Genomic DNA, 15,585 nt, shown 5'->3' on the forward strand with positions numbered 1-15,585 from the left:
GGCAACATGAGACTAGAGGATTTATACAGCTGCCTGCAGCACACACGCCCAAAGGCGATATCCTCATGCCTTTTTACATTCACCTGATAAAATCTGGTAAATGTATGTACTGAAGACCAAGTTGAGGCCTTGCAGCTTTGAACCATGGAAGCTTGGTGATGCACTTCCATGAAGCACTAACAGTCCTAGTGGAGTGCGCTTTTGATTTGAGAGGGTGGAATCCTCCTATTTAAACCATAAGCCTGAACAGATACTTGCTGAATCCATTTAGAAATAGTAGATTTCGATGCTGCCTGTCCTTTTTCTAGGACCTTCAGGCAACACAACAAAACATCAGTTTTTTTAATCTGAGCAGTCGCCATAGGCGTGCGCAGGGGGTGTGCCAGGTATGCCTGGGCACACCCCAATCACCAAGGTTGCCAACCATGTAGTGTCTGTAAAAAGCCAGAGGCTTGCTCCACATCTCTGCTGCCTCCTTAGCCAATGGTAACTACACTGCCTAGCCCCCTTCCCCAGCGTGCCTTATTTGACTTTGCAACAGAAGGCAGGAGAGGGAGAACTAAACACAGCCTGCAGTGTGGGACAGGATTCAGCCTACCAGGAGAAGCTAAGCACAATGTAGTCAGTACACATACATACACACACATGCATGTGTGTTTGAGCTTTGGGGGTGCACACCCTAATGCAATAGCCTGCGCACACCTATGGCAGTCGCCTTCGAGTAGACCTTGAGTGCTCTCACCACATCAAGAGAATGTAGTAATTTTCCTTCTGTAGAACAGGGTTCGGGGAAAAATGAAGGTAGAACAATATCCTGGTTCGGATAAAAACTAGACACTACCTTCGGTAGAAAGTTAGGATGAGGTTGCAATACCTTATCCTTGTGAATAATCAAATATGGCTCTTTACAAGAAAGAGCAGCCAACTCTGATACCCTTCTTGTAGAAGATATGGCTACCAGAAAATGAGTTTCCTTGTCAAAAGGACCAAGGGAATATGCTGTATTGGCTCAAAAAGGCTGTTTCAGCAATGCCGACAGAACTAAATTCAAGTTCCAGGGGTTCAGGGTTGACTTAACCGGAGGATTAAGCTGCGTTACCCCCTGAATAAGCTACGAACCAAAGAATGCAAAGCAAATGGTTGTTGAAATAATACCGATAAGGCCGAAACCTAGCCTTTGATAGTACACAAGGCCAGCTTAATTTCTAACCCCATCTACGGAAGTCAAGAATTCTACTTATGACATACTTCCTGGGGTGCCAACCCCTGGATTCACAGCAGGAGACATATGCTTTCCAGACTCTATAATCTATCATTCTGGAAGCCAGCTAGCTTCTCTGCATTAACCAAGGTAAATACCACTGGACCTGACAGCCCACGCCTCTTCAGAATGTGGGACTCAATAGCCAAACTATTAAATTTAGCGTTTGTAAGGTAGAATGGAATACCGGACCTTGCAAGAGAAGGTCTGGACGTGGTGGTAGGGTCCATGAGTTCCCTACCGCCATCTTTATGATCTCTGCATACCAAGATCTTCCAGACCACAAGAGTCACTGATTTCCCTTCTTGCTTGATCCTGTGAAGCAGTCGTGGAAGCAGCAGAATAGGAGGAAAAGCATAAATCAGTGAGAACTGATTCCCCGGGAATACTAAGGCATCTGTTCCGCATGCTAGTGGATCCCTTGTTCTTGACACAAAGTTGTCGATTCTATTGTTGAACCTGGACGCAAACAGATCTACGTCTGGGATCCCCCATCTTCGGCGCATTGCCAGGAAGATATCGGGGTGAAGGGAACATTCCCCCAGGAACAACTGCTGGTGACTCAAGTAGTCCGCCTGCCAATCTTCTATTCCCGGAATAAAGACTGCCGATAGGCAAGGTACATTGTTTTCTGCCCAAGTTAAGATATGATTCATCTCTCTCTGGGCCGCACGACTTCTTGTGCCCCCCTTGGTGATTGATATAGGCCACTACTGTGGTATTGTCGGATTGGATCCTGACAGGACAATTCCATAACCTGAACGTTCAGGCCCTCAGGGCCAAGCACGCTGCCTGGATCTCTAGAATGTTGATGGGCAAGGTCATTTTTACCATCTTCCAGGCAACTGGTAGGAAAGATTTTCCCTTCTGCAGATTCTTGGTTATTAACCACCAACTGAGGCTTCGGCACACCCTGGAGGCAGATACATTGGGAAATCTAGAGCTAGGATCTTCTTGTTCCAAGCTGAAAAGATACTGTTTTGCAGCAGCCTCAAATGAAACTGAGCATAAGGAAAGGCTTTGAATGAAGCCACCATCTTTCCCAACAACCTCATGCAAAGTCAAATAGAAGGATTCTTCTTTGCCTTGACCACCTGAATCAGTTCCTTTATGGCCCTGATCTTTGCCTGGGGCAAGAATACCCTTTTCTGGGCTGTATCAATAATCAGACCCAGGTATTCTAATCTCCTTGATAGTTTTTTTTAAGGAGGATTTCTCTAGGTTGAGAATCCAACCTAGGTATTCCAGGTAGTTGACTGTAGATCGTACTTTGGTCTAAGCGGGCTACCAACTGGTCTATCAAGAGCAGATCGTCTAGGTAAGCTATAATCGTTATACCTTGGGCCCTTTATCCGGCTACAGGAGGGGCCAGGCCCTTTGTAAATACTCGAGGTGCAGTAGCTAGACCGAAAGGCAAAACTATAAACTGAAAACGAAGATTTTTTACCTCAAAACTTATATTTCTGGTGAGCGGGAAATATAGGTACATGGAGGTATGCATCCCTGATGTCTATTGACGCCAGAAGCTCTCCACGTTGTAGGACGGAGACCACTGATCGGATTGACTCCATGCAAAAAGAGCGGATATTCAGAAACCGGTTTAGATCTTTGAGATCTAGAATGGGTTTGACAAACCCATTTGGTTTTGGTACCGTGAAAAGGTTTAAATAAAACCCCAATCCCTGCTCTTGCATGGGAACCACTACGATCAATTTTTTGAGACAAAACATAGTCCAATGCTTGAAAGAGAGACTTCTTTTCCTCTGGAATCAAAGAAAATGAGGAGATGGGGACTTTCGGAACTCAAGTTTGTACCCTAGAGTTATTGAGGAAGTCACCCATCCGCAGCCTACTGCACCTGATATTCCCAGGTTGTCTCCCATCCAGGTACTCACCAGGCCCGACCCTGCTTAGCCTCTGAGATCAGAAGAGATCGGGCGCTTTCAGGGTGATGTGGCCGTAGGCTCCCGACACTCTTCCTACCAGAACTGTGAGGACTGCAGAAGTCTTCCCCCCACTCCAACGAGTGGGGGCGCCCCCTCATAAGGAGGCTCCAATTCCTCTCTTAAACTTGATGGAGGCGGCCTTCGTGACTGCCTGGAGGCAGATGCTCCTGGCACTGGAGAAGGAGCTTGTTTAAATGAAATACGATTACTCCTCTTCCTAACTAGCAAAAGGGTACTTTTTCCATTAGAAATTTTTTTGGATGCATTTATCCAAATCATCCCAAAACAGCTGTTTATCAAAAAGGAAAATTAGCCAGGAGCTCTGCATGACGCTTCGGCTGACCAATCTTTCAACCACAAGATTCTATGCCTATGCACCAGCCCAAGCGTAAGGCTTGAAGAATATAATCTCTCATGGTGTCTATTGCCAAACATAATGCCACTGGTAATTCAGCTAAATCCTGGCCTACTGATCAGGAATAACCTTGAGCACCTGTTTAAACTGGCCTCTCAATGATTGACATACACCAATTGCTGCTAATGCAGGTTGAGTCATCAGAGAAAATGTTTTTTTTTTTTTGTTATAATAGGAATTCCAACTTCTTATCTGTTGGATCCCTAAGCATCTGAGCATTGTCTATCGGACAAGTCAAACTTTCATTCACAGAGGATATAGCAGCGACAATTGCTGGTATCTTCCACTTCTTAGTGAATTTTCCCCCATAGGATAAAGTGTTATAGGAGGAAAAAAAAAAATGCTTATCTGGGTGATCCCACTCAGAATACATAAGCCTTTCCAGCAATAAATGGACAGGAAAGGCATGCACAGCTTGGGGAGGCTTTTAGTGAACCCAAACAAAAAGTGGGCATATCAACCGACTCAATGACGAGTAGCAAAAATGCACCATCAATCTTTCAGATTGTGAAGCTGATCCCCGTGGATTTGACCCCTCAGAAGAGGAGTCATTAGTCTCTCCACAGTCCCCTGAGGGAAATTTATCTTCTCCCACCCCCAGATCCCCAGGTTGAGGGTCCTGGGTAATGGAAAGAGACCTGTCCCATTTTATCACATTCTGGGATGCGATTAAAGCCGCTAGCCAATCCTATTATGGCTCGAGGAAAAAACCCTCTCCAGTAATATAGACAGGGGCTGCAGTATTGAAAATAATTGCAATATTTGATAGCCCTGCCACCCCCTCTCAGGGGAGGATGCCATTGTGGAGATGAGCTTAGGCTGTTTAGAGCTTGAAGGAGTCCCCTTTGAGCCCTTTTTTGGGGTGTTTCTACCTCCCCTTCTGACCATAGCCCGATGCACAAATGCAGAGGTACTACCGGAAGAAATCGCATTCACTGCTTGAGCAAATAGTCCAGAAACTGTCGCTGCTATTAACGCTCAGCCTGATGCTTCAGTAAATGTGCCAAAGGACTACCTGTGTCACCACTTACATGCCCCTTTTTAGCTTTTGTGTCTCCGACAGCTGCAGTCAGCAAACAATTGAGCCTTTTAAAAAGTACCCCTGCGCTGGATGTTGCTGCACGCCAACACCGCGCTAAGCCACGCCCACTCCGTGTTCCCACCGTGTCCCCCCTCCTCTTTTCAAAAAAGAGAGTTTTCTCGATATCCAACAGGATCGGCGTGTGTGTGGGGGGAGGGCTGTGACAAAGCACCGTACAGAGGCGGTGGAGAATGGAGCGGCTTCCGCTGATGGTTCTGGCTTCTCCCTCTACTCAGAAAGCGGGGGGAGAGCTTTTGTCCGGGTGGGGGTATTTTTTTTAGAACCCCCCCCCCCATATCTTACCGGAGTCCTGTGACTGCTAGCCAGAGGAAGCTGCAGCTTCTGCCGACACAGCATGATCTCAGAAAGCATGACAAGGTACGTGCTCTATACAGCCCCCCAGTACTGACTTTTAGGCATGACAACATTTACTTTTTAAAGGAGACAATTCATAAGAAACTTTAAAATTCTTTAGAAGTCTCCACTTACCTTTCTCGCCGCAGGGATTTCTGTGGTAAAACCAACAGACCCAATCTTCACCTCTCATGGTGGGCTCAGTTTAAAAAACCTTCAGGAACTGGGGCCCCCTTTTTAATTGGGGGATTTGCACTCCTGGACCCGTAATAGCACCCCGCCAGAAAAAAACTTATGGCTGAAAAAACTTAAAGCACTGGATCTCGGGGTCCAGCTCTCTAGAAAGAAGCGTTATGGCTAAACCTCGTTTCTTCCGCCACGAGGCCCGGGTACCATTCAATTCGACCTAAAAAGACACTTTGAATGGATCCAGCTGCATAGCTAGCCCCAGTGGAGCTCAGCACAGCACATCTTTACTCGTGACCAACACCTAAGACACTGGCAAAAAAACTGAGGTACTCCCAGTAGTGGGAGGGGTTATATAGGGAGTGGACTTCCTGTCTTAGGGTGTACCAGTGTCCATCACCTAAAGGTGGCCTATAACCCACATAGTAATTACAATGGCTCTGTGTCCCATGATGTACGATTAAGAAAACTGAAGTACTTCCTGTATGGGAGGGGTTATATATAGGGGATCACTTCATGTCTAAAGACTTTTGGTCTACCAGTGTCCATTCACCTGGAGATGAAGTATAACCCAGCAGGTAATGAATATTAGCCTAACTCTGTGTGCCATGATGTATGAAAAAGAAAAATGTTTTAATAAATATTTATGTTTTACATTTTTTTTTTTCATTTATTACATTTTTTTCTTACAATTTTTTGTTTTTTTACATACAGTGACCAGAGCAATACAGTGTTACCACAGTAACACTGTACTACTCTGGGGAGGTGATCAGGATTTTTTTTTTTTTTTTTTACACACAATTGCTAATAACTGCAACTGCATTTTACAGTTATAAGCAACCATTTTTTCTGAATGAAAACTACTCAGTGTTTACTATTATGATTAGATGCGATTGGTCACAGCTGATCACATGGTACAGATGGGCTGTTATTGGCCCTGTCTGTACCATGTAATGACTGTGACCACAGAACTCATCACAATAGTACACAATGAAAGCCATGTAACAAAGCCTTTCATTGTGTAAAACCATCATGTAATCTGCTGCGATTGTCCACAGCGGTCACATGGTACCAGTAGCGGGCTGTCAGTGATCTGTCTTCAGCCGTGTCCGGTGACAGATTGCACCGGTCATATGACATCCTCCCAGAACAGCAGTGCTCCTGCCCGGCCGTCATTTTACAATAGGATGGGCGGGAAGGGGTAAGGACTTTCAATCACAGATGCAATTAGGCATCAAAATAAACAGAAAAAAAAACTTCACACCATCTTTTGCATACATTTCCAATTTATTAACTATTATATTACAGATATTAGCATTCATATTTGTAATCCGCCATAAACTACTTGAATGAGAACTTCAGTCAGCACACACAAATAAAATTAAATTATCCACAATAAAAATAATTTGCATAATATCAGGTCACAACTACAGTACCTTCTTTGTTTTATCTATTAGCTTCAGAAGTCCTGTAACTGGAATTTAGGAGCGGTATCGCACAAGATTTTGTCAGAGAGCATTTGTGAAAGGATCAGCGGCTCCTGTTGTTTTCCACACTGAGAACACAGAGCAATTAACTCAATAAAGAACTTTTACCTCTGTGTTATGTGAGAAACCACTGGCATAAAAAAACTGCTATTAAATTCAAGCAGCTTCAGTTGCCAGCTAAGCTAGCACACTAAATATTAGCATGGATTTGGGGTGTGTCTACTTTGTTCGAGAGCACAAAGTATACACGATTACTATGTACACTATATGACCAAATGTCTGTTGACACCTGACAATCACATCTACTATATGGCCACATGTGGAAACCCCTCCAAATGACTGAGTTCAGGCTTTAATAATAAGAGGTACTTTTGATGCTACAGCAAAGACATTCTATACAACTGTGTGCTTTCAATTTTGTGGTAACAGTTTTGGGTGAAGGTCCTTTTTTGTTCTGGCAAGACTGCGCTCCTGTGTAGCCAGCTCCATAAACACATGGTTTAAAGTGATTATAAAAGGCAGAAGGTTTTTGTACCTTAATGCATTATATGCATTAAGGTAAGAAAACTCTTGGTTGCAGCCCCCCCCCACCTAGCTACCCGAGCCCCATCTCAATCTAGTGGCGTGTACGTGAGCAGCAGCTTTCCCGGGTCTCTTTTTCATTGGCAGAGAGCGTGTGGGCAGGACCGTTCAGCACTCTGTGTGTAAATGGACAATGTCCATTCACAGGAATGCAGCTCGGGAGCGAGCCCCCAAACAAGAGGAAAGGGACAGGAGCACCAGCGGGGGACCCGATAAGGGGAGGATCGGGGCTGCTCTGTGCAAAACCATTATACAGAGCAGGCAAGTATAACATTTTTTTTTTTTTTTTTTACTTAATACCAAACACCTTTAGAATTGCTTTAATGAGTATAGTGTGGCCTGCACATAGCTCTGACCTCAACCCTACTGAGGATAAACTGGAATGCCAAGTCTTTTCAACATCAATATCCAACCCCACAAATGCTCTTTTGGCTGAACAGGCACAAATTCTCACAGACACATTTTAAAATCTTGTCCACAAACACTTGGCTACATAGTGTATGTTGAAGGCCAAACTAAAAACGGCAGATATGCCTTGTCCCAAATATGCTCAGAATTTCTCATTCTACAAGCAGCCCTTTGAGCTATAGCATGCCGAAATCTGATGAGACCTTCTCTATCCATGTATTCAAAGAAAATGCACACAAAATAATCTGTTATTTCTACTGATCATCTATTCCTTGAATTAGTGTTTTGCCTGAAGTTCTCCATCAGTGTTATTACCGGACCTGACCACAGACCTACCAAAGTGCTGTTACCCTCTGACAGTAAGGAGTCTAAATGTAACTAGCACCAAATCAAAAAAGTCTTCCTCCAGATACAAACGCTCATTTCTTTAAAAAAAAAAAAAAAAAAGTTAAAATAATACTTATTCAGCACAATCATAAGAAATCCTTTTTTTTTTCTTCTTTTTTTGATATACATCTTTCAGTCTATATTTTCTTTTCCATATATACACACAAACATTTGTACATCCCTGCTTGTTTTGGACAAAATACCTGAAGGAAAACACTTTGCAGGAGAAACACAAGAGGGTGGAAACAAAACCAAAATGAAACAAAAAAAAAAATGGTTTTCTTTTGTACAATTTTGTTTTTCAGAAATATGATGATATAATGTAGATAGAATAAGGCTTGGCTGGACTTGCATCAATAAAAGCAGACAGTATGAAGGAAGGTTCGGCCGCTTTTGTCTTCAAAATCTTGTAACAGTTCATCAATTTCATTTTCCATATCTTCTGTGTGTTGTATCTGTAATATTAAGAGATGGCCATACTTAAAAAGCGTGCATAAAAATACAATATCAATATAAGTAAACATTCACAGATTAATCATATGCATTGGAATAGTGTCTGTAATCATTACTTCCTGGGGAAGAAGATACTTGCAGTGACTGCAACACCACAATTTGGCTGCATTCACACCTGGGCGTTTTGAACTGGGAGCAGATTTGCCGCAATTTCAAAACACCTAGGTGTGATAAATCGCACAACGAACATTTCAGATGTCATTCATTTGAAGCATGTCACCCAAAAGAAGCTCCTGAACTTTTTTTGGGCGACAAGCTTCCCGGGATGCGGTTTGCCACAATTAAATTTATTGAACGACAATCGCGGTAGAACCGCACCATGTTTTTAGGTGCCATTCAAATGAAAGGCATCTGAAAAAGTGCATTGTGTGATTTGTCATTCACACCTGGGCGTTTTAAAATCGTGGGCAGAATTATGGCAAATTTGCCCACGATTCAAAACGCCCAGGTGGGAATGCAGCCTTCTGCGCAACCAAAAAGTGTTTGCAATGCATTTACTCATGATTGAAGCTGAACTCCAGCAAATACGTCGATATTTACACAGGAAAATACATGTGCATGGTCTTATCTGCCAGGAATAATAATTCTGTGCAGCTGATTTGGTGATTAAAGCGGAACTTCACCCAAAAGCGGAAATTCCACTTGGCTTTGACAGGTACTTGCTCTTACTTCCGGTCAGATCGCTGCGGCAATCTGTGCGGGAGTCTCAGACGACTGCGGGACCAGTCACTGCACGCGCAGTAGGAAAACCGGCAGTGAAGCCAGAAGGCTTTACTGTCGGTTTCCCTTACCTAAGATGCTGGTGCCTGCACCCAAAGCCGATTAAAGAATCGGCTCTGGTGAAGACATCGCTGGATCCCTGGACAGGTGGTATCCTTATATTAAAAATCAGTATTTGTAGCTGCTGACTTAATTTTTTTGGGGGGAGACTGGAGCTCCTCTTTAATACCTCTCTACCAGGCAGCACAACCTGTAGAGTGACACTTTTTTTCTCTTTAACAGTTAAGGAATACAAGGGTGTTACCTCTGCACCTGTAGCTTGATTGGACAACAGATCAACCATCAATAGAGAGATAGCTTGCGCAAGAGCGCAAAAGAGCATAAAAGATATGCACTTAGAGTGTAAACAGTAGAAACGCAGGCCTCCAGAAACTATACACCGGGCACTTTGCTGTGCCCTCCAGCGTGCATTCCAAGAAAGCGGAAGTACTATAACCAGAAGTCTCTCCCTAAGAATTTTGACATGTGTAGCAACATCTTCAGGAGCAGGGGTGCTCTGCTCCTGAGGACGCTGCACGCATACAAAGAAATGAGTAGGGCAGGACTTCCAGGTTACGTCACTTCTGCTTTCTTAGAACACATGTTGGAGCGCACAACAAAGTTTCCCCTGTATAATTTTTGAGGGCCTGTGTTTCTACTGTTTACACATATCTTTGATGCTCTTTTGCACTCTTGCAGTGCATATCTTATGCAGGGTTTTTTTAAAGAATATATTAAACTATGAGAGGCTTCCTCTTCTCTCCCTTTTGATGATCTCACTGTACATGTTTGGCGATTCGAGAAAATTTAACAACTTGCCTACTGGGCACTTCTTCCCCCTTCCTGCCCAGGCCAAATTCCAGCTTTTAGCGCTATTTTTTTTAGTATTTAATCACCACTGGGTTTTTATTTTTTGCTAAACAAACTAAAAAAGACACAACATTTAAAAAAAAAAAAAAAAATTTCATAGTTTGTTAGAAAATTTTGCAAACGGGTAATTTTTCTCCTTTACTGATGTGTGCTAATGGGGCTGCACTAATAAGGCGTTACTGATAAGTGATACTGGCAGCACTGGTGGGACTGCACCTATAATCAAGACAATGATAACCAGTGCCCTGATTATCAGTGCAGCTGTCCCTTTTCACGCTTCAGCGTGAGGAAAGAAAAGCTGATAACCGGCTTGTGTTTACATCCTGTGATCAGCTGTCATTGGCCACAGCTGATCACGTGGTAAAGGGCCACTGTGATTGGCCCTTTAACCCGATCTGTGATCAGCTGAGTCTGAAAGAACTGCAGGGGGCGTGCAGGTAGCGCTATCACAGGAGGATGTCCATGGATGCCCTCCTGGCAAACTAAGCCCGTGCTGTAGACATCTTTTGGCAGAAAGCGGAGTAAACCTGATGGAGGATCCAATTTATTGACATATCTTCTGAACCGGATTGAACCAAGTTTGGGGAACATCCAGTCCAATAAAGCGCTTTTTGACTTGCTTGTTGCTGGGGTCAAGGGGTCAATATGGTCTGGTGAGTGCGGTGAGTGCGGTGTGTGGTAGACTGGTACACACAGTTTTGTCCTTTGAAGCACGTGTGTCTTGTGATAGGCAGAGTACATATATTTATGTGGACCTATTATAGTTTATCGGTTCACCGATTTATTGCTTATGTTGCACAATTAAGTTATAAGCTCTGTCTTTGCCCCATGTTTGCATACAAATACACTCTCCAGCCACTTTATTAGGTACACCTTGCTAGTACCGGGTTGGACTCCCTTTTGCCTTCAGAACTGCCATAATTCTTCATGGTATAGATTCAACAAAGGTGTTGGAAACATTCCTCAGAGATTTTGGTCCATATTGACATGATAGCATCAAGCAGTTGCTGCAGATTTGTCAGCTGCACATCCATGATGCAAATCTCCCGTTCCACCACATCCCAAAGGTGCTCTATTGGATTGAGATCTGGTAACTGTGGAGGCCACTGGAGAACAGTGAAATCATTGTCATGTTCAAGAATTTAGTTTGAGATGATTTGAGCTTTGTGATATGGTGCATTATCCTGCTGGAAGTAGTCATCCGAAGATGGGTAACACTGTAGTCATAGGGATGGACATGGTCAGCCTACTCAGGTAGGCCACAGCGTTCAAACAATGCTCAACTGGTACTAAGGGGCCCAAAGTGTGCGCAGAAAATATCCCCCACAGCATTACACCACCAGCCTGAACCAATGATACACAGGATGGATCCATGCTTTCTTGTTTACAACAAATTCTGATCTACCATCTGAATGTCGCAGCTTAAATCGAGACTCATCAGACCAGGTAATGTTTTTCCAATTTTCTATTGTCCAATTTTGGTGCGCCTGTGCAAATTGTAGCCTCAGTTTCCTGTTCTTAGCTGACAGGAGTGGAACCCGGTGTGGTCTTCTGCTGCTGTAGCCCATCTGCTTCAAGGTTCGATGTGTTGTGTGTTCAGAGATGGTATTCTGCATACCTTGGTTATAACGAGTGGTTATTTGAGTTACTGTTGCCTTATCTTAAAACAGTCTGCCCATTCTCCTGTGACCTCTGACCACAAGGCATTTTCATCCACTGCTGTTTACTGAATATTTTCTCTTTTTCAGACCATTCTCTGTAAACCCTAGAGATGGTTGTGCGTGAAAATCCCAATAGATCGTCAGTTTTTGAAATACTCAGACCAGCTCGTCTGGCACCAACGACCATGCCATGTTCAAAGTCACTTAAATCCCCTTTCTTCCCCATTATGATGCTCGGTTTGAACTTCAGCAAGTTTTCTTCAATTCTAGAAGCCTAAATGCATTGAGTTGCTACCATGTGATTGACTGATTAGCAATTTGTGTTACCAAGCAATTGAACAGGTGTACCTAATAAAGTGGCCGGTGAGTGGATTTTGGTCATTGACAAGTCTGTCTGCTGACAGCTGCTGCTCTTACATATTGTTGAATTTTCTTAGTAGGATAGCGTGAGTATTATTTATTTGGATTAAATATCTTCTGGCCTCACGCTGGAGACAGTTATTGTGGGCTTCTATGCAACTCTCAGTGACTTGGTATTCTGGGGTCTTCGTGCCCACCCCACACGATGAGGACCACCATCGCAGTTTGGATGCAGGCAAGGGTGCAATTCTGTGAGCTTAACACCTTCTGTCCTCATCTACCCATTTAGGCTAACCCCACATTGCCCCATCTGAACATGCTACCTGACCCTTAACTGTGGGCAACTAGGGGGGAGGGGATAGTGAGTCTTAAGTACATCATATCCAATGTCAGGCTGCAGAGCTTTGCAGAACTTAAGGCAGAATTTCACCTGCCCAATAGGATGCTATTTAAATACTTACAGCTTAGACATGCGGTGCCCTTGCAGTTTCCTGCTCCTATCACCCTGGACTCTGACCCGCTGGAACATCTTCTGACATACAGGGAAGCCCTTGTCATCAATATACCTTCGACTCTCTGTTGCACCCTCAGTAAAATTGAGTAAACTTCTCTCCAAATGGCAAGCTAATCTACCAGAATTGTCGGAAGAGGACTGGGATGAGTGTATAAGCCACTATGTTAGCAATGTGGTCTCCAAGGACAGGTTTATCCAGGTGAAATTTCTTCACAGAGCCTACTATACTCATTTGCTTGGCTGCCATATAGCCTTCAGTTAGTTCCTTTTGTACTAGATGTCATCTTACCGAGGGCACGTTCTTTCACATGGTCTGGACATGCCCTGAGTTCCTGCACGCCTGGACCTCTGTCCTGAATGCCATTAATGATATGTACAATCTAGCTTTGAGCTTGGAACCCAAGGTGCTGCTGCTGGGGGTGGTGGATACGAATATGCTAAACTTTGTGTTTTTTGCCTCCTATGCCGAAGGGATATTCAGCTCAAGTGCAAGTCTCCACTACTGTATCCTCCTGGTGTGCAGCCATCAAAGCAGTATTGCCTTTATATAAGTTGACCTACGAAAGTCGTATAGTGGCAAAAGTTATTATTTGATCCCCTGCGCATTTTGTAAGTTTGCCCACTTACAAGGAAATGAAGCGTCTAGAATTGTTATCAATGATAGAGGCAGAATATCAACCAAAAATCCAGAAAAAACACATGATTTTTATAAATTGAGTTGCAGCTCAGTTAGTAAAATACGTATTTGATCCCCTATCACCCAACAATAATTCTGGCTCTCACAGACTGTCTACAGCATGTGCTCATGTGGTACACAGATTAGTCCTGCCAATTTAAGAAGGTGCTCCCAACGACAACCCGTTATGTGTATAAAATACACCATCATGGGCAAGACCAAAGAGCGGTCAAATGACATCAGGGACAAGATTGTGGACCTGGACAAGGCTGGAATTAGCTAGAAGACCATCAGCAAGAAGCTTGGTGAGAAGGAGACAACTGTTTTTCGCAAATGGAACTGTCTGGAACTCCATGCCTGATTTCGCCTCATGGGGAAAGGATGATAATGAGAATAGTGAGGAATCAGGCCAGAACTACACAGGAGGAGCTTGTGAATGATCTCAAGGCAGTTGGGACCAAAGTCACCAAACAAACCATTCGTAAAACATAATAGGCCGCCATGGATTAAAATCCTGCAGCGCCCGCAAGGTCCCTCTCCTCAAGAAGGCAAATGTACAGGCCCGCCTGAAGTTTGCCAATGAACATCTAAATGATTCAGAGAAGGATTGGGAGAGAGTACTGTGGTCAGATGAGACCAAAATTGAGCTCTTTGGCATTAACTCGACTTGCCGTGTTTGGAGGAAGAAAAATGCTAAATATGACCCCAAGAACACCATCCCTACAGTCAAGCACGGAGGTGGAAATATTATGTTTTGGGGCTGGTTCTCTGCTAAAGGTACAGGCCGACTTTGCCGCATTGAGGAGCCTATAGATGGGGCCATGTATTGTAAAATCTTGGATGAGAACCTTCTTCCCTCAGCCAGAACACTGAAGATGCGTCATAGATGGGTCTTCCAGCATCACAATGACCCAAAACATACCGCCAAGGCAGTAAAGGAGTGGCTCAAGAAGAAGCACATTAAAAGGGGAACTGCAGTCTGCTCACATAATTTGTAATAAAAAAAAATATGTGCCATTCTGAAGCTTTCCTCCAACCACTTTGCATATTATTTTATATATACTATGATTCTGTACTTGCCAAATATGCTGCAGAAATCTCCCCCCACAAAGTCTGGCTGCAGCCATTTTAACTGTGGGCAGCTGAAGCTGCTGCCTGTTCATTTCCTGGATTTACACAGACACACACCTCCAGCTCTGCAGCTTTCATTGGTCCTCTTATGACTCATCTCCCCTCTCTTCCTGGCAAACTCACGAGAGTGAGAGAGAGCTGTACATGACATCATAAGCCTAAGCTAATGACCAGACAAGAAACAGGAAGTGGGCTCTATAATGTATTTACTGGCAGAAAAAAAAATGTTTTACTATCCAAAGTTAAAACAAGGGCAGAAGATTTATTAGATGGAAAGTTTAAAAAATGACTGAAGGTCCGCATTAAAGCCATGGAGTGGCCTAGCCAGTCGCCAGACCTTAATTATATAGAAAATGTATGGAGGGACATGAAACTTCGAGTTGCTATGCTACAGCCAAGAAACCTTAAGGATTTAGAGAAGATCTGTAAAGAGTGGACCAAAATCCCTCCTGAGATGTGTACAAACTGCGTAACCCACTACAAGAAAAGTCTTCCTCTATGCTGGCCAACAAGAGTTTCTCTACCAAGTACTAAGTCGTGTTTTGCTTGGGGATCAAATACTTCTTATGCTCACTGAACTGCAACTCAATTTATAACATTTGTATGAAGCGTTTTTTCTGGATTTTTGGTTAATATTCTGTCTCTATAATTTAAAATACACCTATGATAAAAATTATAGACCCTTAATTTCTTTGTAAGTGGGCAAACTTGCAAAATCTGCAGGGGATCAATAATTATTTTCCCCACTGTAACTGCCCTAGGAAATTCAACAAAAATCTGGTCAGCCTGGATAGATTCCTGGGGCTCATGTGACTCTGCATCTGTTTTATATGCTAATGGTCATATGCTTTTTGGTCTCTTTTCCTTGTTCTGCCTCTTCCTTCCCCCTCCCCTTCTTCTCTCCACCCTTCCTTCTTTTCCTCTCCCGATTACGCTTTCTCCCGGTCTACCCTCCCCCTCCCTCTTCTGATTCCTCTGTCTCCCGGCTACAACT

The 15,585-nt window shown here is 43.6% G+C and overlaps 1 protein-coding gene and 1 pseudogene across 1 annotated transcript in view; both read right to left on the reverse strand.

The window, feature by feature from the left end:
• Positions 1-3,107: 3,107 nt before the first annotated feature.
• Positions 3,108-3,226, reverse strand: LOC141111523 (5S ribosomal RNA; annotated as a pseudogene).
• A 3,285-nt stretch (positions 3,227-6,511) lies between these two features.
• Positions 6,512-15,585, reverse strand: part of SSU72 (SSU72 homolog, RNA polymerase II CTD phosphatase) — a 99,232-nt gene continuing 90,158 nt past the window's right edge. Inside the window, exon 5 of the mRNA XM_073602895.1 lies at positions 6,512-8,562. Coding sequence (XP_073458996.1) covers positions 8,461-8,562 — 102 coding nt within the window. The 3' untranslated portion in view covers positions 6,512-8,460. The remainder of the gene's footprint in view (positions 8,563-15,585) is intronic.

This window comes from Aquarana catesbeiana, linkage group LG10, assembly GCF_042186555.1.
Source record: "Aquarana catesbeiana isolate 2022-GZ linkage group LG10, ASM4218655v1, whole genome shotgun sequence".
Classification (NCBI taxonomy): domain Eukaryota; kingdom Metazoa; phylum Chordata; class Amphibia; order Anura; family Ranidae; genus Aquarana; species Aquarana catesbeiana.